The following is a 24,692-nucleotide window of genomic DNA, read 5'->3' as shown; positions in this document are numbered from 1 at the left end:
TGGGCTGAGTACACCCATCCTACTAAAGCAGGACCAGCTTAGATTCAAGGCAAGATCTATTTTGGAAGATTGTTAATAGCAAAGTACTGGCAACAAAAAAAGATGTAGTGACTTCAAAGGGCTGATCAGCAAAAGCTTGTATCAGAGTTAATGGCCAAGTAAGAAATAAGCAGAAACAGTAGATCAACACGAATAAACATGTATGAGAGTGTCTGAAAAAAAATCAAACCCAGCCTCTGAAATTAAGTTAGATTCTAAGATCCAATGATGTTACAATCCAAACTCAGACACCTTATTGACCCCATAGTTTTCCCAACTGATTGTCTATTCTCTTTCCTAAAGCTGTTTCAATAAGAGACATATACTTAGCAGGTGGCAGGGAGAGGGGACAGAAAAGTCTTAAGACTTGAATCTTAGGTTCAGTTTTGCTTTAAGTACTTCTATCACAGATAAGTTGCTTTTCTTTCCCACTCCTGCTCCCTTATATATCAACTGAAAGATGTGCTGTTCAAACAGCTTGTTAACTTTGGTGAAAGTGTGCTTTAATGCAACTACAATAGTCTCCAGGGACAACACACGCCTTCTGTATCTACCTTCTCTAGTACCTCAGCCTTGCCAACATGAAGTCTTGTATTCCCACTGAGGAGGAAGGCTCCTATATCCAGGGAAACCAGTCTGGGTTTCCCAGCCTTAAAGATAAGAGAGAGGAACACCACTATCTGGAACACAATAAAATTCGATTTTGCACCCGAGGACATTAACCAATCTGACCTGCCTTAATCTCCTTTCTGAAGGTTTAATGTCTTCTCATCAATGAGCAAGCCTCTTTTGCAGTTTTTTTTAAAATCATCCCTTCTCAGAAGGTACCACAGAGTTGGAACAACCATGAGTGACCTTTTTCCTTTTAGTGACAAGTCTGTGTTTTCCATACATTAAAGGAAGCAGATCTATCTTATTTGGGTACCTACTGGGACATATATACTAGACTTGGCAATTATTTCCCTCTGGAGTCACCAAGCTGGATATATTGGTATTATTTCATTGAAACGAATCTCTGCCATCCAGCTGGCTATACCTCATCACAAGAAGTCTTTAAATGGAAGAGTCCATCTCTTTCACTACCAAGGAGAAAAGCTAGTAGTCTGAGGCAGAAACCTTGCAGACTGAAGAAAATACTCAAGATCTTAAAGTAACCCTTATTTCACATTAAAAACTGCTTTGAGACTATATTTTATATCATATTTTATTATATACCACCCCTATCTTCTGGAGGTTGCTAGAAAGGTTGTTATCATATTTGATTCTCCTAAAGGGACAAAAGAAAACTGGAGTCTGTTGGGGGAGAGTTCTCTAGTCTCTGGAGTTCAGCAAGGCAAGTCTTGTGAGCAGAGGCACTGACAGCTTTTGTTTCAAGGAAAACAGCCTTGGAAATAGAGACAGAGACTCCCTCAGGGACTGAGGGCTGGTTTGTTTGCTGCCCAGAATAATAAGATAATGTCTCCTCCAAGGTAAAGGCTGGGGGCTTTCCCTACAGCTATTCATAGGAAACTCAGGTTCTTCAGTTATGCCAAAATTCCATTGTTGGCAAAGACAAAGGGTAATCCCACTGCTTTGCATCATCCACCCAGCCAGCTACTTCACAGTGCTGGCCCTCAGGAGACCTAGAGGGTAGGGCGTACAATAGGAACTTAAAGCTCAAACTGCCTACTGTAGTATGAGTAATAAAGGCCTTTGTCTCTGACCCAGGAATGCTTTGTGGCAAGCTAACACACTAGCCTGCAGGTAGAATAAAATATCAGACCGTTTATAGTTGTTTTTTTCCCCTTTATAGTTCTTGACAAAGAAACCTAAGAAAAAATCCAGAATCAGGCTCTCCCTAATCAGGGTCTCTTGTGTCCATCATCACAAAAGGGTGAAACAAAACAACCTCTGTGATACCTTCCACGTTCAAATCCTTTGTTTCTTTGTATTCCCTTTTCTTTCTGAAGATCTTCCCCATTACAATTTGGTCTTGTAGATTACAAAATGAAAACTGTTGAAGAACTGATTGATTAGTCACTACACTGTCAAAATGAGCACAGTGGCCAAGGTACATTAACATGAAAATCTCGGCCTGCCTCTTATGTATGTGAATATGGTCCTTTTTAAAAGTCCCAAGACAAACTAACTGCATTTACTGATCTATGCCTTTGCTTTTCTTCTCCCCCTTAATCAGAATACTTGATTCACTCTTTCTACCCTTAAAAATTTTACCTATCCTTCAATGTCCAGCTAAAATTGTCACCTCTTTTTTAAAGACTTTCTTAGTTCCCTCCACAGACACAGAATTATTCTCTCCCTGTAGATCCAGAAGGCTTTGTCCCATTCCTACCGGATCATAGCTGGCTATCATGTCTCTCCAGCCAGCCTGTATACCTGCTGAGGCCACTGAAGATGAAAGCCCCAGAACCTGGCTGTAGCAGATGTACAATAGACATTGAACTGTTCCAGTCTATGCATATATATACTGTTGATACTACCCACCAGAAAAGAGAGGAGTTGAAATACATTTGGGCTCTTCAAAACTATTATTCTGCCATGAAGAAGAAACTAGAACCTCCTTATTTTCTGATTCTACATTTCTTCAAACACATAGATTATAAAAAAATAAGATAAAACGCACATAGAAGAGTTCTGAACCACACGTGAATTTTTAAAAAATGTAACACTCTCAAAGATGTTTCTCACTCTCCCTTGCTGTGACCACTCCATTTCTTTTTATTATAAATTAATTCTAGATGCCAATAATTAAATTGTCAGCTCCTAGAAACTAGAAATACAACCTCTTCCATGATAAATCACCTACTGTGAATAACCAAGTCCCATGAGTTTATTTAAATAGATTTTAAACCAGTACTGGTGAATTTCAAAGTCATAGCTACATCCCAACTCCAAGTTGCTTACTCTGCTAAACTAAGAACTGCTCACCTGTGTTTCCACCTGGGCGATCTAGATCGTGACCGTGCCATCCTTTGACACGTGAGCCACTATCCACTTTTTATACTGCAAAGAAACACAATATTAGCAAGTTTATATAAATGAGCCTGCAATCTGTTCTAAAACATGGTGAATGCGACCAAGAAAAAGTTACTTAAACCCTTTGTGCTTCTGTTTTCCCATCTGTAAAATAGGGATGATAATAATAGCACCCACCTTATTGGAATGCTGTCAGGATAAAATGAATAAAATCAAGGATCAGCAAATTTTCTGTTAAGCACCACATTGTGATTATTTTAGACTTTGTAGACAATTTAAGGTCTTTGTGGATTTGTTCCTTCTCTTTTAGAAAAAATAACTCCTTAAAAATGTAAAGCCTAAAAATGCTTGCCTAGCATGTGCGAGGCCGAGTTCGATCCTCAGCACCACATAGAAATAAATAAATAAAGGTAATGTGTCCAACTACAACTAAAAAATAAATATTTTAAAAAAATGTAAAGCCATGGAGCCGGGGCTAGGGCTGGGGGTCAGGGATAGTGCACTTGCCGGGCATAGTGAGGCACTGGGTTTGAGTCTCAACACCACATATAAATAAATAAATATCTATTAAACAACTAAAAAAAATTTTTTAAAAATGTAAAGCCACGACTAGACCACTTTGAGATGTGCTGTAAGTATTAAACACATCTAATTTCAAAGACCTGGTTAAATACATCATTAATATATTTCTAAATATTTATCATGTTAAAATTATTATTGGGGTATATTGGGTTAAATATGCTATATTGTTAAAATTAGTTTAAAAAATAAAAATGTAAAAATGACTTTTAGCTCAAAGATCAAAGAAAAATAGGCCTGGCAGGCCAAATTCACTATAATTTGATGACCTCTGAGTTAAATCATGAAAAAAGGTTATTATGTTTTGCACATACCAACTGCTAAGTATTCCAAAAAGAAGAAAAAATAAACCCAGAGTTCCTCTATTTGAATACAACCATTACTACCTTCCTGTCTTTTGCCATGTACATAAACACTTCATGTAATCACAGTCAAAATGTTTAGAGATGCATGATAATATATCCTATCCTGTTTTTAAATTGCTAGATTACAAGAACTACAATTCTTAATTATAATACTCAATTGCTGCCTAATTTTCCAACAGATAAACATACCCAAAACTTAATTAGGCATTACTAGACATTTAGTTTACTTCTGATTTTTTTTCCTACGATGTTTCTTCTTCTTCTCTTTTGGGGGTGGGTGCTGGGGTCTGAACCCAGGGCCTCACACATGCTATGCATGAACACTACCACTGAGCTACATCCACAATCCAAATAAGTACATTTTAAAAGTCACTTCTAAACTGGAATTTTAAAGCAATCTTCAGTATTTAAAAGAAAATGATCACTTCAGGAACTGAATTTTGAAAATACATAATTAGAGTATAATTTTCCATACTAGCCATTATTTATATCTCACTTCTGATTTATAATTAAGTAGTTCCCAACTTAGTGGCTCCAGTTCCCCAGTAGCTTTCAAAATCGTTGCCATGCATCCATGAATAATCATACAGTCACTATGCACAGACTACGGAATGGATAACCATACGTCTCATATATTATGTACCTCTATGCTGCAAATTTCTGAAGATACTGTGGTAATTATTAAAATATAAATAACTTGGCACTGTAGGTTTTCCACCAATACAAAAAGTACAACTGTTATTGTGTAAATATCAGTTTAAAAAGATGTGGGGCGTAGGATAAATGGAAAATACTACAATAATGGTGAGAAAACAAAATATGGGGAGGTTGAAATTTATTTTCATCTTATTTTATTAACAAAATAATCTATTCAGATATAATTCCAATGACAAAAATTTAACCCATTTGAAGTATACAATTCAGTGGTTTTTAGGATATTCACAAAGATGTACACCATTACATAGTCTAATTTTAGAATATTGCATACCCACAAAAGAAATCCCACTAGCAGTAATTTTACACTCCTTTCCCAACTTGGCCCCTGTCAACCTCTAATCTACTTTCTATTTCTATGGATTTGCCTATTCAGGAAATTTCACATAGGTACCTCCAGGTACCCTACTAGTCTACCACACCATAGAATCACACAATATGTAGTCTTTTGTGACTGGCTTCTTGGCATAACATTTTCAAGGTTCATCCATGTTACAGCATCTATCAGTACTTTGTTTCTTTTTATGGTTGAATAATATTCTACTATATGGATATACCACATTTTGTTCATTCATTCACCTTTAATTATACATTTAGGTTGTTTCCACCTTTTGGCTATTATGAATGATGCTTACATAAATACTTCTGTACAGGTTTTTGTGTGGACATATATTTTCACTTCCTATATATCTAGGAGTGAAATTGTCTGGTCATATGGTAAATTTGTTTTTAACTTTTTCAGGAAATACTAAACTTTTCCAAAGTTGCTGTACCATTTTACTTTCCCACCAGCAGTTATGAGGTTTCTAATTTTTCTATATCCTCACCACCACTTATTATTATATTTTTAATTATAGTCACCTGTGTTAGTCCATTCTCCATCACTATAACAAGACCCGAGATAACTAACTTACAAACTGAAAAGGGTTATTTTGGCTCATATTTTGAGGGTTTCCTATCCAAGACTGGGTGAGCCCATTGCTTTGGGCCTCTGAGGACATGAGGACAGCAAGAATAGGAAGCACATGATGGAGCAAACTGTTGATCTCATGGCCAAGAAGCAAAAGAGGTTCCGCAATGCCCTTCAAAGACACAACCCAAATGATGGAAGGAGCTCCCATTAGGCCACACCTCCTGTGGGTTCCATTAACGTACAATAAATAGTGCCACCCTAGAGACTAAGGCTTCAACACATGGATCTTTGGGGGACACTAAACTAAACCAAAGCACCATCCTAGTGCGTATGGCATGGTATCTCAGTGTGGTTTTGATTTGTATGTCCCTAATGTCTGATGGAGGGTAACCTTGAAATATGTAAGAAAACTATGAAATTAATCATACTTCCTTTATTTTGATGTAGTAATTTCAGTTGCACTTACACCTAATTGCTTTCTACCTTTTTTCCTAGCCCTATGGGACTCTTTTCCTCCAGGTACCCTACTAGTCTACCACACCATACTACTTGCTTTCCTGATCAGGCATGCTGTTCCTACCACACAGATGGCCTTGCCTCAGTCTGTCTAACAAATTCCTATCCTTTCAGGACCACTTGATCATCATCTCCCCTGGGATTCTTCCCTGGTTCCCCTGTACCCCTGCCTAATTTCTTTTGCCTTGGGAATTCTGGGTTGGTTCTGTGATGATTTTAATACACTATTTTTTAATCTTTATTTTATTTACTTATTTTTTATGTGGTGCTGAGGATCGAGTCCATGCATGCAAGGCAAGCCCACTACCACTGAGCTACAACCCCAGCCCTAACACACTATTTACTTACATAATTTTATTTATTTCAATAGGCAAAAGACTCCAAATAGCATACCACAGAATACAAAATTCAAATAGCCCATCTCATAGATGGACAACCTCATTAGTAATTGGGAAAATGCCAGTTAAGATCATAGCCACTTCTTGCCTGTCAGATTGACCAAAAAACTTTTAAGTTGTTTTTCTGGAGCATTGGAAAGGATATAAAACAATAGGAATTCTCATATACTCCTAGGACAAATATATACAAGTATAACTAGTTTGGAAGCAGTATGGTAATATCCAATAAAGTTGAACATGCCCATATCCCACAACTCAGCAATTCCACACAGGAAGAACCTTGGAGCAGTGGTTGTCAAACTTTATAGTATGCACTCAAATTACCCAGAGGGTTGATTAAAATACAGATTTCTGGGCCTAAAGTGGGCCATGATTCCAGCAAGTTCCCAGGTGATGTGGATGTTGCTGCTCCAGGGACTATAGAATCACTCACTGGCTTGGGGGCAAAAGTGGAGATCACTGAGGAGTAATGTTTACAAGTCATATTTATTGCATGTGATAAAAGAAGTATCCCTAAGAATATTTCCTTTTGGATAATATTAAAATTAGCTTTATAAAATTCATACTACTCAAAATGGGTAATTTTTATTGCATATAAATTATACCTTATAGCTGTAAAAAAGTAGCTTTGGGGTGATGAAACTGTTCTAAAATTAAGATAACATATTATGGAAATGGTTGTAAAACTGCAAAAACTACCAAAGACCATTTGATTGCTCACTTTAAACAATATACTATATCTCAATAAAACTATTTTAAAAATATTAACTTAGCAATTATTTAGTACACATCAGTTGTAACAAAAAGTACTGGTTCTAGAGATTAATGGATAAGAGAGACAGATTAATTTAAATGTACAGCCTGAACTAAGAATGGTTTTTAGATTTTTAAAAGGTCGAAGATGACCATGAAGATGAAGATAAAAGAAGTAGCAGCAACAGAATTGTATATGGCTCACAACACATGAAGTATTATCTGGCCCTTTAGAGAAAAAGTTTGCTGATCCCTGATTTAAACTTAACATACTTGGGCTGGGGATGTGGCTCAAGCGTTACCACGCTCGCCTGGCATGCGTGGGGCGCTGGGTTCGATCCTCAGCACCACATAAAATAAAGATGTTGTGTCCACTGAAAACTGAAAAATAAATATTAAAAAAAAAACAAACTTAACATACTTGTTAAAAGCAAATTTAATCAAAGGGACCAGAGCTTTAAGAGAAAACAGCCAAGATTTGTAACTTGGAAGAAGATGTCAATAACAAAGAGTAAATTCAATGATATTGCTACTGAAGATAAACGGGCAGGAGCAGTGAAAGAAACCTGTGTGCCCCCGAATGTAGAAAGGAGACACTTGGACAGCAGAGTCATGCTTTCCAGGAGGATACTAAAGAGGATGCATGTGCTAAAAGAAGACAACCTTACCAGGAGGACACTGGACATCCACCTTCCCAGCTGAAGGACCCAGCTCCACCAATTCACTTCCTCCCACAATATCCCTTTCCCTTCTCCATTATATTCCTTCTATCATCACACAACCTTGCATAATTCTCCCATCTCTATGGAACCATACCCACCTGGGGCTACCACCCTACCTCTCCCTTAACAACCAAATTTTACAAAAGGACTTCCTATGTGTTACAGTCATTGTCTCCAGTCTTTCTTACTCCCTTCCTGCTGTCCTCTTCCTCAACCTGGCTTCCACTCCATCATTGAAGCAAACTTCTCTAGCCAAAATCACTAATGAAATCCATGTTGCCAACTCTAGTCATTATTCTCCTTTCCCTCTTCCTCCTTGACCTACCAAAGGCATTGAACATGCTTTCCTTCTCGAAACATTTTCTTCACTTGGATCCAAATATACTATACTTTCCTGGTTTTTCTCCTACCTCCATAAGAATCCCTTCTGTCTCTTTTGCCAGATTCTCCTCAAGTCCCCCCTTTCCACCCCTGACCCTTCATAATGAACCCAATCTCCTTCTGACTGACTGACTTCTGTCTGGCCTTCTCACAGCCTACACATTCTCCCCAGGCTATACTCTCATTCAATCCCATGGTTTTAAATACCCTATAAACCAGAAAACTTGAGGTTTCTATCTCCACCCTCACCTATGCTCTGACTCCAGTCTTGCAACTGGAGTTGGATGCTGTAAGTATATCCAAGAGCAAACTCCTGACTTCCCTTCCAAATCTTCTCCTCCTACAGTCTGTTCCATCTCAGCAAATCGCAGCTCCATCCTTCTAGTTTTCAAAAAAAAGGAAACACAAGTGTCTAATAAATATATAGAAATATACTCAACTTTACTAAGAATCCAGGAAATAAAATAACAACCTATTGCCTCATAGGCATGAGATTTACAAAAATTTTAAAGTCTGATGGTACCTATGTGATGACAGGCAAAAAGAGAATTTCTCACCTGAGGAAAATTCCTCTCACAAATAAACATGAAGCAGGAGAAAACTAAGTCTGCGTGTCAAACAGACTTAGACACTGTATATTCAAAAGTTTTTGAGATTTGAGTTAGAAATTAAAAACTAAGAACGGGGCTGGAGATGTAGCTCAGTGGTAGAACACCTACCTAGCACACTTGAGGCCCTGAGTTCCATCCCCAACACTGCAAATGACCAAACAAATACAACCCCCTAACAACAGAAATAGACCAAGCCAGGCATGGTGGTGCAAGCACCCACAGCCTCAGCGCTTGGGTGGCCAGCAGTAAGATCACTTGAATCCGGGAATTCCAGACAAACTCAAGCAACACAATGAGACACTGTCTTAAACAAAGAAAGAGGGCTGAGGTTGTGGCTCAGTGGTAGAGTGTGCACCTTGCAAACTGGAGGCACTGGGTTCAATCCTCAGCACCACATAAAAATAAATAAAGGTATTGTGTCCATCTACAACTAAAAAAATATTAAAAAAAAAACCTAAACAAAGAAAGAGACCAAAGCCACACAAACAAAAAGCAGAAAGAAATGAAAGGAAAAAAGTTAACTGAACTCAAGGAAAAAAAGTGGAATAAAAAGATTAAATCATCTCAAACGTGAAGACTAAATTACAAAGTGCTAAAGGGAAGAATAAAAAATTTAATAAGATACATAAAAGGAAGACAGGAAACCAAGAAAATAAAAATGACACTAAGGAAAGGGAGGAGAGAAAAGAGAAAACCCAGTAGGAACTGAGGTAAATAAGGAATATGTATATTATTATAGCCCTTAAAGAAAAATAATATTACAGAATTGGACTAATATTTAAAACTGTAATTCAAGAAAACTTTCCAGAAATGGAAAAATACCTTATATACCCAAATCTACACATTAAAGGACTCACCAGTTACCTAGGAAAAACTAACTTGGAATGATCAACTCCGAAACCTAGTATAGTAAAAAATATTTGATTCAAAGATAAAGATGAAATCATCAAGATTCCCAAGCAAAAAATAACTTAAAAATCTAAAAGAATAAGACCATCATCAGATTTTTCAAAACCAAAACACAAAGCAAGGTGAAAAACAGAGCATTAAAAACAAACAAACGAACAAACTTGGGGGCTGGGGCAGGGTGCTTGTCTAGCATATGTGAGGTCCTGGGTTCAAATCCCAGGACTAGGGAAAAAAAAGCAACTCAATGAAAGCGAATATAAACCAAAGATTTTTATATCAGCCAAGATAGCCCTCAAATATTATGGTGACAGAAAAGTAGTTTTCAACATAAAAGAACATACGTAATTCAGCACTTACTAGCTCTTCCTGAGAAATCTAGAAAATGAGCCAGAGATACAAACCTCATCCAACTAAACTATGACTGTGGAAAGACAGCAAAAGGACTGAGAGTGAGCACATAAAAATATGAGCCAGGCACAATGGCACACATCTGTAATCCCAGAGACTTGAGAGGCTGAGGCAGGAGGATTACAAGTTCAAAATCAGTCTCAGCAACTTAGTGACACCCTGTCTCAAAAAAATAAAAAGGGCTGGGGATGTGGCTCAGTGGTTAAGTGCCCTTGGGTTCAATCCCTGGTACAAAGTTTGTGTGTGTATGTGTGTGTGTGTGTGCGTGTGTGTAGGGGTTAAGGGTGTAGCTCAGTGGTAGAATGTATTTATAGGATGTGTGAGGCCCTGTGTTCAATTCGCAGCATGCATACACATACACACACACACACGCACACACACGCACACACACACATATATATGCAAACATACATGTAAAACACTAAAAGAAAGATGAGGATAAGGGTGGGAGATTAATGTAAAATTGTTGCATTTGCGGGCTGGGGTTGTGGCTCAGTGGTTGAGCACTTGCCTAGTACGTGCAAGGCCCTGGGTTTGATCCTCAGCACCACAAAAAAATAAATAAAATAAAGGTACTATGTCCAACTACAAATAAAAAAAAATATGAAAAATTGTTGCATTTGTGACAGAGTGGAAATATTGCAATAAAAAATGAGAAAAGAAAGAGAAAATAGGAATGACAGAAATAGCTTCACTGGCCATGTAGGCAATGGACAGATTTTAAGGATATTGGGGGTAAAGTAATATACTAGATACTAAGAGGTTAAACAAATCAACACGCAATGCTGAGACAACTGGATATTCATAAGCAAAAGAATAAAGTTTGGCTTAAGCTTACACCATACATAAAAATTAACTCAAGGGCTGGGGTTGTGGCTTGGTGGTAGAGTACTCACCTCACACGTTTGAGGCACTGGGTTCGATACTCAGCACCACATAAAAATAAATAAATAAATAAAGTAAAGGTGTTGTGTCCATCTACAACTAAAAAAAAAATTTTCTTAAAAAGTTAACTCAAAATGGTTCAAAGACCTAAATGTAGGAGCTAAATATAGAAAACTTACAAAAAAACATAAAAAATATCATCTTTGTGACCCTGGATCAGGCAATGGTTTTTAAGATATGGCACCTAAAACACATGCAACAAAAGAAAATGATATGTAAATTGGGTATCATCAAAATTCAAAATGTTTATGTAATAAAGGATGGCATCAAGAAAGTGAAAAGAAAGCCAGGCACAGTGGTGCATACCTATAATTTCAGGCACTCAAGAGGCTGAGACAGGAGGATTGCAAGTTCAAGACCAGCCTTAGCAACTTAGTGAGGCCCTGTCTCAAAAAATAATAAAGGCTAGGGATGTGGCTCAGTGAGTGGTAAAATGTTTGCCTAGCGTGTATGAAGTCCTAGATTCAATCCCCAGTATAGCAAGCAAAGAAACAAATTAAAAATGAACAGGGCTGGGGTTGTGCCTCAGTGGTAGAGTACTCACCTAGCATGTGTGAGGCCCTGGGTTCGATCCTCAGCACCACATAAAGATAAATAAATATACTGTGTCCATCTACAACTAAAAAAAAAAAAACCGAATAAAGTTAAAAATAAGACATAAAAATGTCTCGTAAGTTGGGCTGGGGATGTGGCTCAAGTGGTGGCGCGCTCGCCTGGCATGCGCGGGGCTCTGGGTTCAATCCTGAGCACCATATGGAAATAGAATAAAGATGTTGTGTCCACCGAAAACTAGAAAATAAATATTAAAAAATTCTCTCTCTCTAAAAAAAAAAGTCTCATAAGCATATAACATCACTAGTCACTAGTGAAATGCAAATCAAAAAGTAATAGGTGCCACTTCACACCCATAAGGACAATTATAATCAAAAAGACAGATTAGGGGCTGGGGTTGTAGCTCAGAGGTAGAGCGCCTACCTAGCATGTGTGAGGCACTGGGTTCAATCCTCAGCACCACATAAAAAATAAATTTTAAAAAAAGGCATATATTTTTTTTTAAAAAAAGACAGATTATGGGCCGGAGTTGTGGCTCAGTGGTAGAGCATGTGCCTAGCATGTGTGAGGCACTGGGTTCGATCCCCAGCAAACAAAAAAAGGTATTGTGCTCATCCACAACTAAAAAAAAAAAATTAAAAAAAAGATTATAAGAAATCTTTCAAAGATATAGAGATAATGGAATTCTCATACATCACTGGTGGGAATGTAAAATGGCACAGCCACTTTGGAAAACAGTTTGGCAGTTTTAAAGTTAAACATAAAGTTACCATATGGCCTGACTATTCCCCACCTAGGTATGTACCCAAGAGAAATGAAAACATAAGTCTATATAAAAAGTGGTATAGAAATGTTCATAGGATCTCGATAGATGCGGAAAAAGCATTCGACAAAGTACAGCATCCCTTTATGTTCAAAACTCTAGAAAAACTAGGGATAACAGGAACATACCTCAACATTGTAAAAGCAATATATGCTAAGCCTCAGGCTAGCATCATTCTAAATGGAGAAAAATTGAAGGCATTCCCTCTAAAATCTGGAACAAGACAGGGATGCCCTCTCTCACCACTTCTGTTCAACATAGTTCTCGAAACACTGGCCAGAGCAATTAGACGAAAGAAATTAAAGGCATAAAAATAGGAAAAGAAGAACTTAAATTATCACTATTTGCAAATGACATGATTCTATACCTAGCAGACCCAAAAGGGTCTACAAAGAAACTATTAGAGCTAATAAATGAATTCAGCAAAGTGGCAGGATATAAAATCAACACGCATAAATCAAAAGCATTCCTGTACATCAGCGACAAATCCTCTGAAATGGAAATGAGGACAACCACTCCATTCACAATATCCTCAAAAAAATTAAATAAAATACTTGGGAATCAACCTAACAAAATAGGTGAAAGACTTATACAATGAAAACTACAGATCCCTAAAGAGAGAAATAGAAGAAGATCTTAGAATATGGAAAAATATACCCTGTTCATGGATAGGCAGAACTAACATCATCAAAATGGCGATATTACCAAAAGTTCTCTATAGGTTTAATGCAATGCCAATCAAAATCCCAACGGCATTTCTTGTAGAAATAGAGAAAGCAATCATGAAATTCATATGGAAAAATAAAAGACCCAGAATAGCAAAAACAATGGTAAGCAGGAAGTGTGAATCAGGAGGTATAGCGATACCAGACTTCAAACTATACTACAGAGCAACAGTAACAAAAACAGCATGGTACTGGTACCAAAACAGGCGGTGGACCAATGGTACAGAATAGAGGACACAGAAACCAATCCACAAAACTACAACTATCTTATATTTCATAAAGGGGCTAAAAGCATGCAGTGGAGGAAGGATAGCATCTTCAACAAATGGTGCTGGGAAAACTGGAAATCCATATGCAACAAAATGAAACTGAATCCCTTTCTCTCGCCATGCACAAAAGTTAACTCAAAATGGATCAAGGAGCTTGATATCAAATCAGAGACACGGCGTTCGATAGAAGAAAAAGTTGGCTGCAATCTACATACTGTGGGGTCGGGCTCCAAATTTCTCAATAGGACACCCATAGCACAAGAGTTAATAACTAGAATCAACAAATGGGACTTACTCAAACTAAAAAGTTTTTTCTCAGCAAAAGAAAAAATAAGAGAGGTAAATAGGGAGCCTACATCCTGGGAACAAATCTTTACTCCTCACACTTCTGATAGAGCCCTAATATCCAGAGTATACAAACAACTCAAAAAATTAGACAATAAGATAACAAATAACCCAATCAACAAATGGGCCAAGGACCTGAACAGACACTTCTCAGAGGAGGACATACAATCAATCAACAAGTACATGAAAAAATGCTCACCATCTCTAGCAGTCAGAGAAATGCAAATCAAAACCACCCTAAGATACCATCTCACTCCAGTAAGATTGGCAGCCATTAGGAAGTCAAACAACAAGTGCTGGTGAGGATGTGGGGAAAAGGGTACACTTGTTCATTGTTGGTGGGACTGCAAATTGGTGCAGCCAATTTGGAAAGCAGTATGGAGATTTCTTGGAAAGCTGGGAATGGAACCACCATTTGACTCAGCTATTCCCCTTCTCGGTCTATTCCCTAAAGACCTAAAAAGAGCATGCTACAGGGACACTGCTACATCGATGTTCACAGCAGCACAATTCACAATAGCAAGACTGTGGAACCAACCTAGATTCCCTTCAAAAGACTAATGGATAAAAAAAATGTGGCATTTATACACAATGGAGTATTACTCTGCATTAAAAAATGACAAAATCATAGAATTTAGAGGGAAATGGATGGCATTAGAGCAGATTATGCTAAGTGAAGCTAGCCAATCCCTAAAAAACAAATGCCAAATGTCTTCTTTGATATAAGGAGAGTAACTAAGAACAGAGTAGGGACAAGAGCATGAGAAGAAGATTAACATTAAACAGGGATGAGAGGTGGGAGGGAAAGGGAGAGAGAAGGGAAATTGCATGGAAATGGAAGGAGACCCTCAGGGTTATACAAAATTACATACAAGAGGAAGTGAGGGGTAAGGGAAAAATAATACAAGGGGGTAGAGAGAGAAGAGGGGAGGGGAGGGGAGGGGAGGGGGGATAGTAGAGGATAGGAAAGGCAGCAGAATACAAAAGACACTAGTATGGCAATATGTAAATCAATGGAAGTGTAACTGATGTGATTCTGCAATCTGTATACGGGGTAAAAATGGGAGTTCATAACCCACTTGAATCAAAGTGTGAAATATGATATATCAAGAACTATGTAATGTTTTGAACAACCAACAATAAAAATTAAAAAAAGAAATGTTCATAGGAGCAAATTTATAATAGCCAAAGGTATAAACAACCCAAACATACACTGAGAAATGAATGAATGAACAAATTGTGCTATACTCATACAATGAAATATTATTTGACTATAAGAAGGAATGAAGTACTAGTGCATACTACAACATGGATGAACTTTGAAAACATTATGCTAAGAAGCCAGTCACAAAAGTCTGGGCTGGGGTTGTAGCCATACACACATCAGACAGAGCACTAATCTCTAGGATATATAAAGAACTCAAAAAACTTAACACCAAAAAAACAAACAACCCAATCAAGAAATGGGCTAAGGAGCTGAACAGACACTTCTCAGAAGAAGATATACAATCAATCAACAAATATATGAAAAAATGTTCACCATCTCTAGTAATTAGAGAAGTGCAAATCAAAACTACTCTAAGATTTCATCTCACTTCAGTCAGAATGGCAGCTATTAAGAATACAAACAATAATAAGTGTTGGTGAGGATGTGGGGGAAAAGGTACACTTATACACTGCTGGTGGGGCTGCAAAATGGTGCAGCCAATATGGAATGCAGTATGGAGATTCCTTGGAAAACTGGGAATGGAACCACCTTTTGACCCAGCTATCTCAATCCTCGGTATATACCCAAAAGACTTAAAAACAGCATACTACAGGGATATTGGCTACATCAATGTTTATTGCAGCACAATTCACAATAGCTAAACTGTGGAACCAGCCTAGATGCCTGCCCTTCAGTAGATGAATGGATAAAGAAACTGTGGTATATATACACAATGGGATATTACTCAGCATTAAAAGAGAATAAAATTATGGCATTTGCGGGTAAATGGATGGAGTTAGAGAATATCATGCTAAGCGAAGTAAGCCAATCCCAAAAAACCAAAGGCCCAATGTTCTCTCCGATAAGTGGATGCTGCTCCATAATGCAGGTGTGAGGCATGGGAAAAATGAAGGAATTTTGATTGGGCAAAGGGGAGGGAGGGGAAGGGATGGAGTATGGGAACAGGAAAGATGGTGGAATGCAATGGACATTATTACCTTAGGAAGTATATGACTGCACATATAGTGTGACACTACATTGTGTATAATCAGAGAAATGAAAAGTCATGCTGCAATTGTGTACAATGAATCAAAATGCATTCTGCTGTCATATATACCTAATTAAAATTAATAAACACATTTATCTTTTAAAACAACTAAATACATAAACTGCTATACAACAAGCCTTAGGAATCCAACCCAGGGCCTTTGTGCATGCTAGGCAAGCACTTTACTGATCTATACTCCCAGTCCCTATATTATTTTTATTAAGAAAAAAATGGGAGAAAAAACAAATATACAAAATAAGAAATAGGGGGCTGGGGCTGTAGCTCAGTGGTGAAGCACTTGCCTCACATGTGTGAGGCACTGGGTTTGATCCTCAGCACTACATGAAAATAAAGATACTGTGTGTTCATCTACAACTAAATAAATATTTTTTTTAAAATAAGAAATAGTATGGAGTCAATAGCCATTGAAATAGAAGAAAAATTGAATCATCAGATTAGTTAGTAGGTACCTGCCAAATGATTTGAAAATCCAGATAAAAGTTATATTTTACTTATTATAAATACAGATCTCTAAACCTTAATGTATTGGAATTAGAAAGCTTAAAAAGACCAATTTTCATAGAAGAAATAGAAAAAGTTATTAAGGAAATATCCTATGAAAAGCACCAGGCACAGATGTTTTCTCAGGGAACTCTACCAAGCCTCTAAACACCAGATAGCCTCAATGCTCTATAAATTATTCCAGAGACTGATCAAGCCCTATAGGAATATCAACCTGTGGAAGAAGATGAACTAGCAAAAGAGAATGAGAAAGAACTTTGTGAGGAAGGAAACCCTGGGTCCCAAAATCTCAGAATGAAAGGATGTTCTAAAAAGGGAGACTTTCATGGAAAAAGATACACAGAGATCATGCACTTTGCCTGAGTAATAAGTGGAAGTTCAGGAGACTGAGAAAGCCAATTATTAACTCCTTCAGATAGTTGTCTGGGAAGGTGAGGAGAGAAGCCTGGTGGGGGCCCAGTGATGAGAGGTCTAGGGAAGAGGTTTTGAAATGGAGCAACTTGAGTAGGTTTATTCTTGACAAGGAGGGGACTATATGGTATTAGGGATCCAAAAGAGAATGACAGGCATAGTATAGATGAGTCTAGGTCTAATTAGTGCAGTGTTTCCTTTGATTCCTTACTATTAACTCTAAATGATATAGTCAATTTTTCCCAATATTCCATATTTACTTATCTTCTTCATTGATACAAAATACGTTTGTATCAGTGTCAAATTCTATGTTAATTTAGCAAACTTTACTAGGTGACAGTGACTGCTACTGACTATGAACACAAAGTTGGAAGAAGCCTAATTTCTTTTCCTGAGAAGCTAATAAGTCTAGTGGATAAGAAAAATCACAAGAGTGCTAGCACTTCCTGGTTTATAAAGCACTGGACAAATACTATCTCATTCAATCCTCACAACAAGCACTTGAAGAAATTAGAATTATCCCTATATCATTAGTGAAAAAAACAAGCCTGAGAAAGGTTAACTGTCCCAGATAGAGGACCTTAAACTAGAATCCAGGTTCTTATACTCCGTTCCCCAGTATGCAACACCTACTTTCAGAAAAAAGATCCTGTAGGGGCTAGGGTTGTGGCTCAGCGGTAGACCGCTTGCCTTGCACATACGAGACCCTGAGTTCGATCCTCAGCACCACATAAAAATAAATAAGTGAAATAAAGGTATTGTGTCCAACTACAACTAAAAAAATAAATATTAAAAAAGACCCTATAGAGACTGCCTAGTCACCTACTCAGATAGATGCTCAGTCAGCAGAATTGGGCTTTAACACACTCAAGAGTAGTTGACACCTTCCATCACATGTAAAATTGCCATCTAAATTTGGAAAGCAGCTACATCTAACTGCCTGGACAGTTCATAGCCTCTAGGGCACAAAGACTATTTTCTTTATCTTAAACCCAAGGACTGTGTTTAATTTACCTTTATATCTGTTCCCCCTAGGCTTTACATAGTGACTTTTAATATTTGCTACTTTAAAATTTGTGCAGATTCAGGGGCTGAGGTGGTGGGTCAGTGGTGGAGCATGTGCCTAGCATGTGTGAGGCACTGGGTTCGATCCTCAGCACCACATAAAAATAAATAAATAAAGATATGTGTCCATCTACAATTAAAAAAATATTATTTAAAATAAACAAACAAATAAATAAATAAATAAAATTTGTGCAGATTCATTCATTCCCCTAAGTTAATAACTCGGATACAGTTCTTTTTTTCCTTTGAAGTGCTAGGGACTGAACCCAGGACCTCACACATGCTAAGCACACATTCTACCAATGAATTACGTACCCTGCACCCTGATGCTTTTATTATTATTGGTTCCAGGGACTGAAAATTTTTTCAGCCATTTTTAAAAACCACTAGTCACATCCCAGCCCATTTTTATTCCTTATTTTGAGACAGGGTCTCACTAAGTTGCTCAGTCTCACTAAATTGCCGAGACTGGCTTTGAACTTGTGATCCTCCTGTCTCAGCCTCCAAGCCTCTGGGATTACAGGCATGCATCATCATGGAATAGCTATCTAAATTTAGAAATTTCTTTTAAAAATTTACAAACCTCAGGATGTTTCTGCACTCTGAAATTTTTACAAATGACCACAATAGCAACAAGACAAAGTATGTTTAAATGTACTTTTCATAAATGTCTCATTTGACCCTTAAAACCACTCTACAGGAAAGGTAAGGTAACACATTAAAACCCCTAATTTACAATTGAGGAAACAGTACCTTAGAAAAGTTATGTGATTTGTTCAAGGTAATCAGATATGCTAGAATTCAAGGAAATCCTAACTTCAAATCCCTTTTTCAAGGCTGGGGCTGTAGTTCAGTGGCAGAGCACTTGCCTTTCTTGTGTGAGGCACTGGGTTCAATTCTCAGCACCACATAAAAAAATAAAAAAAATAAAAGCATGCTGTCCAACTACAAAAACCTAAAAAAAAATCCCTTGTTTAGCTATATAACCTTTCTTTACTAAACTGGTAAAGGTGGAATAAAAGATGAGAAATTGAATTACTATCAATAAATAAGAAAAATAAGTGATAACTAGAGAAGAATGCTTGTATTGGTTGGAGAGAACACAAATGGGTCGTTTTTCTACAGAAATCCTTAAATTTTGCCTTTTGATAGGATGTGGGTAAGGACACCCACAAATTATTGGTAGGAATGCAAAATAGCAATGCCTTATAGAGTGAAAATGAACAATTCACATTTGTTTTTATAAAACCCTTTATTTGTATACTCTGCTCAACAACTCCATCATCTAGGAATTTACACTAAGGAAATCTATCCAACAATGTGTTTAAGTAGTGAAAAATGCCGAATAACCAACTAAATAAATTATTACAGCCATATAATGGCATGATATATAGTTGGAAAAAAGCAATTACAAAAGAGTTTACCTCAAAAATATCACATATTCATCTCTGCATTTCTGTGCAGAGATGAATAGGTGAATTTTTCATTGTGATTTTGTATATTTTAAAGTTTTGTATGTGAATGGCTTACTAAATATTTTTCTTTATATGTTTATAATAAGGCATATTAAAGGTTTCCTGGGGGAGGTTGTGAAACTGCAGGGATTTCAAATGAAAATTTTTGCAGCCATTTTTAAAAAGACTATTAAAAAGAAAGCATCACTGGGGGTGTGGCTCTGGTGGGGGGCCTGCCTAGCATGGTCCAGGCCTTGGGTTGGATTTCCCAGCACGGCAGGGGGGATAAAATAAATAAATAAAACATTAATATACTATTACCATTAAAATACCATTGAAAAATAAAGCACTCTACCCTGACTTGCCACCGTGCCTGCCTGTAGCTGCCTGTAGTCCCAGCTACGCTGGAGGTTGAGGTGGGAGGATCGCTTGAGCCCAAGAGTTCCAGACCAGCCTGGTCAACATATCAAGACCCCATCTCAAACAAAATAAAAGCACGCATTATGAATCCTCAGCAAAACCTTTTCAAATTCCAGTCTTTCCTTTGGACCTGTTCCCATTTGGAGGTGGGGGGGGGGAGGGCTTAAAAGGTTGCCTGACCAGTAGCTTGAGTGACACTGATTTCTACCTTTAGTTTGTAATGTGTTCCAGAAAAGAAAGGCAATCACCTAAAAGGCATCTCAAAAAGCACCTCAGAAGGAAAATATTTAGGGGTGTAAGTTTCTCTTCCATTTATTTCCCTCCTGACCTACTACCAGGGCAGTCCAGACTGTGACTGGCCCAGTTTCCCAAATACATCCTAGAGAAGCACATGAGATGCGCCAATTTTCAGTATACGTTTCCAAAAAGACAAGTTTTACTATGTAATGCAGGATAAACAGCAGCCTTCACTACTCATTCTCAACGTAATCAAGAGAAGATGCCGCTGCGCTGCGGGAGCACTACACGAGGACAAAGCGGGGGGCTCCTAGGCTCAGATCCCGCAGGCGACGTGTCGGGGACCGCCTCGGGAACAAGGGCATAGTCCCTGGACACCGCCTTCCCTCCGCCCCCATGACAGACGCTAGGAACCGCGGGGACTGCAACCTGCCGGAGAACCGGGAAAGAGTGGGGTCGCGTAAGCAGGTGCCCAGGTCGCCGCACCAGAGGGAAGACACCGGTCGAAAGGCCAGAGGGACGCTGGCGAACCATCCGCTGGGAGCCTAACCTGGGCGGCCGCTCCCGAAGCTGAACTGGCCGAGCGATCCAAGAAAAACCGGGGAGCGGTCGGGACCTGAGCCGGACCGCCGCATCTTCCCCGCAGCCCCAACCGCCACCCGGAGAACCGCCCATCCCGCGCGGAGGACACGCCCTCTCTGCGGGCCTAGGCCTCTACGCCCCGCCCGTTCCCCAGGGCCGCTCACCCAACCGGGAAATCCCCGCCGTCGCCACCGCCGCCACCGCCGGCCCCCTCGGGCCTCGCCCCTCACAAGGCCGCCGCCTCCTACGGCAGCGGCACCACCACTACCTCAGCCGGGCCGCAAGACCCGGAACCACTTCCTTCCGGAACCGCGTAGCCCCGCCCCCACCCCGCCCACTGTCGCGGCCTCGCGCTGAGCCAGCTCTCCACCGACCCTTCCACACTTCCAACGACTATGCCCCGCCCAGGCTGCTCCGGCCAGAGCGCCTGCGCCCTCTGCCGGCCATTCCCACCTTGACCGTTGTCGAGGGCGCCTGCGTCTTGTTCTTTGCCATTCTCCTTCCTTCCCAGTTCAGCTAGAGCGCTTGCGCCTATTCCCACCCTTGAGCGGGAAGAAAGAAACGCAGTGCGTATCCGAGATCCTGGGGCTGGGGGTCAGGGATTAGAGATTGGCCCTCAGCCAGGTGCAGGAACCTGGTCGTGTGGGCCTTCCAGCCTTCTGTAGATGGATGCACCAGGAAGCATAGGTGGCAGCCTAGCACATGGGTCTGGGCCTTCCATCCTTGCCTTAGGCCACAAAGCCCTTCCAGAAAGGGCTCACCAGAACCTGCTTCTGTGTGTCCTCTCCCTGCCGACTCAGTTTTTAACCATTCCCCTAACCTTTAACCATTTCCCAAGGTCAGAAATGAAGCTTCTACCTGAAAAACAAAACTTCCCCTCAGAGCATTCCAAATAGGTTAATGGTACCACCATCCAATTCAAACTACTAACTCCTGTGTGTGAGTGTGTGTGTGTGTGTCTGTGTGGATGTGCACAGACACACTGGGACTAGAACCCAGGGCCATGCACATGCTAAGCAAGCACTCTACCACTGAACTATATTCCAGTCCGTCTATTCTTTTTTTATTATTTTTTAGTTGTAGTTGAACACAATATCTTTATTTATTTTTATGTGGTGTTGGGGATCGAACCAGGGTCTCGCCTGTGCTAGGCGAGCACTCTACTGCTGAGCCACAACCCCAGCCCCAGTCTGTCTATTCTTGATCTCTCTCCTCCCACACTCTAGTCACCATCCCCAAAGGCATTATGTCCACACTATCTTGAGTACTGCCTATTACCCTCCTTTGTTACTATTACCTACTGACTACCTGACATTAGTTTTCCTCTCTGCCTGCTTTACTGCTGTCATCCCAATGAAAGCAACATACATGACTGAGCCATGCTTCTTCAACTTACTCAACCCAGATGAACTTTACCCCTACATTGTCCATCCATTCCTTGGTTTGTACTCTAGAAAATCTAGATATTAATCACTGTATACTGCTCCATCTCTATAATCTTACATTTTTCAATTCCACTTAGACTGGCAATCCTCATCCTTGCTATACTATATCTCCCTTAGTCTCAATATATTTGTTCTCCAAATATGATAAATATCTCCCATCCCACGAACATTGTTTTTCATTTAAACCCATGGCCTTTGATTAAAGTCCCTGGCTTACCTGTTGCCACACCCTAATGTCGCATCATCACCTTAAAACATTCCAGTTCTCATCCATGTGTGGTGGAACATGCCTGTATCTGACGCAGAAGGATCACAAGATCCAGGCCAGCTTCAGCAACTTACTGAGAATCTGTCTCAGATAAATTTTTTTATGAATTTTGGAGATGTTACTCAGTGGCAAAGCACACCTGGGTTCAATTCCCAGTGTAATCACTCAGTCAATTAATCCCAGTTATCTATATTTTTCATCCCTACATCTGCCGTTCCAAGCACTGCATGGGGGAAAAAAAATCTCACAACATTTAAAGAATGATGGATGCCACTAACAAATTTGTGGACATCCACCTCAGTGCAAAGTCTTGCTGCCTTAGTAACCCCTTTATATGACCCTGTTGTGTGACCTTTCTTATTGCCAATAATTGCTGCTACAACCTCTTACTGCTGTCTTTAAGTCCTATGCAAATTATCATTTTCCTCTCTTCATAGATCACTTTGCTTCCTGTTTTGCAAAGAAACTTCTTCAGCACAGTTTAAGAGGCTTTTCAATTATCTGGTTCATGCTTACTTTTCATCTTTTTCCACCTTGTACTGTGCACGCTGAGCCACAACAATGCTCTGGCCATACTGAAATTTTTGCATTTTTAAAAATTTTTTTCATTTTATTTATTCTAATTAGTTATATATGACAGCAGAATGCAATTCAATTCATACTACACAAATAGAGAACAATTTTTTTCATGTCTCTGGTTGAACACAAAGTAGAATCACACCATTCATGTCTTCATACATGTATTTAGGGTAATGATGTCTATCTCATTCCACCACCTTTCCTACCCCCATGCTCCCCCCTTTCCCTCCCTCCCCTTTGCCCTATCTAAAGTTCATCTATTTCTCCCATGCCCCTCCCCCCATCACCATTATGAATCAGCATCCTTATATCAGAGAAGACATTCGGCATTAGGTTTTTGGGGATTGGCTTAATTTACTTAGCATTATATTCTCCAACTCCATCCATTTACCTGCAAATGCCATGATTTTATTCTCTTTTAATGCTGAGTAATATTCCATTGTGTATATATACCACAGTTTCTTTATCCATTCATCTACTGAAGGGCATCTAGGTTGGATCCACAATTTAGCTATTGTGAATTGTGCTGCTATAAACATTAATGTGGCTGTGTGCCTGCAGTATGCTGTTTTTTTCCCCATTTTTTTATTGGTTGTTCAAAACATTACAAAGCTCTTGACGTATCATATTTCATACATTTGATTCAAGTGGGTTATGAACTCCCATTTTTACCCCATATACAGATTGCAGAATCACATCGGTTACACATCCATGCAGTATGCTGTTTTTAAGTCCTTTGGGTATACACCGAGGAGTGGGATAGCTGGGTCAAATGGTGGTTCCATTCCCATCTTTCCAAGGAATCCTCATACTTCTTTCCAGATTGGTTGCACCAATTTGCAGTCCCACCAGCAATGTATGAGTGTGCCTTTTCCCCATATCCTCGCCAACACTTATTGTTGTTTGTATTCTTTTTGTTTGTTTGTGTTCTTAATAGATGCCATTCTTACTGGAGTGAGATGAAATCTTAAGATCAGTTTTGATTTGCATTTCTCTAATTGCTAGAGATGGTGAACATTTTTTCATATATTTGTTGATTGATTGTATATCATCTTCTGAGAGGTGTCTGTTCAGTTCCTTGGCCCATTTATTAATTGGGCTATTTGGTTTTTTGGTGCTTAGCTTTTTAAAAAATATTTCTTTAGTTGTAGGTGAATACACAGTATCTTTATTTATTTTTATGTGGTGCTAAGGATTGAACCCAGTGCCTCACACATGTGAGGCAAGCACTTTACCACTGAGCTACAGTGATGCCACCTGCTTCACTCTTCTTGCTAAGGATTGCTTTAGCTATTCTGGGTCTCTTATTTTTCCAGATGAATTTCATGACTGCTTTTTCTATTTCTATGAGGAATGTCATTGGGATTTTGATTGGAATTGCATTAAATCTGCATAGTGCTTTTGGTAGTACGGTCATTTTGAAATTTTTGCATTTTGAGAATGATAATACTTTTTCTGTATAGTTTAGAGGTGTGAGTCTTATTATCTGGCTTCAACTCAGGAAGGTTTTC

The 24,692-nt window shown here is 39.0% G+C and overlaps 1 protein-coding gene across 1 annotated transcript in view; it reads right to left on the bottom strand.

Annotated features, from left to right (window-relative positions):
* Window positions 1-21,129, bottom strand: part of Bclaf3 (BCLAF1 and THRAP3 family member 3) — a 61,669-nt gene extending 40,540 nt beyond the window's left edge. The window contains exons 1-2 of the mRNA XM_026405454.2: window positions 21,054-21,129; window positions 2,968-3,042 (exon numbers count right to left, since the gene is read on the bottom strand). Coding sequence (XP_026261239.2) covers window positions 2,968-3,008 — 41 coding nt within the window. The 5' untranslated portion in view covers window positions 3,009-3,042; window positions 21,054-21,129. The remainder of the gene's footprint in view (window positions 1-2,967; window positions 3,043-21,053) is intronic.
* Window positions 21,130-24,692: the final 3,563 nt, after the last annotated feature.

The sequence above is a fragment of the Urocitellus parryii genome, chromosome X (assembly GCF_045843805.1).
Source record: "Urocitellus parryii isolate mUroPar1 chromosome X, mUroPar1.hap1, whole genome shotgun sequence".
NCBI lineage: Eukaryota > Metazoa > Chordata > Mammalia > Rodentia > Sciuridae > Urocitellus > Urocitellus parryii.
This window is presented reverse-complemented; position numbering and strand designations above follow the sequence as displayed.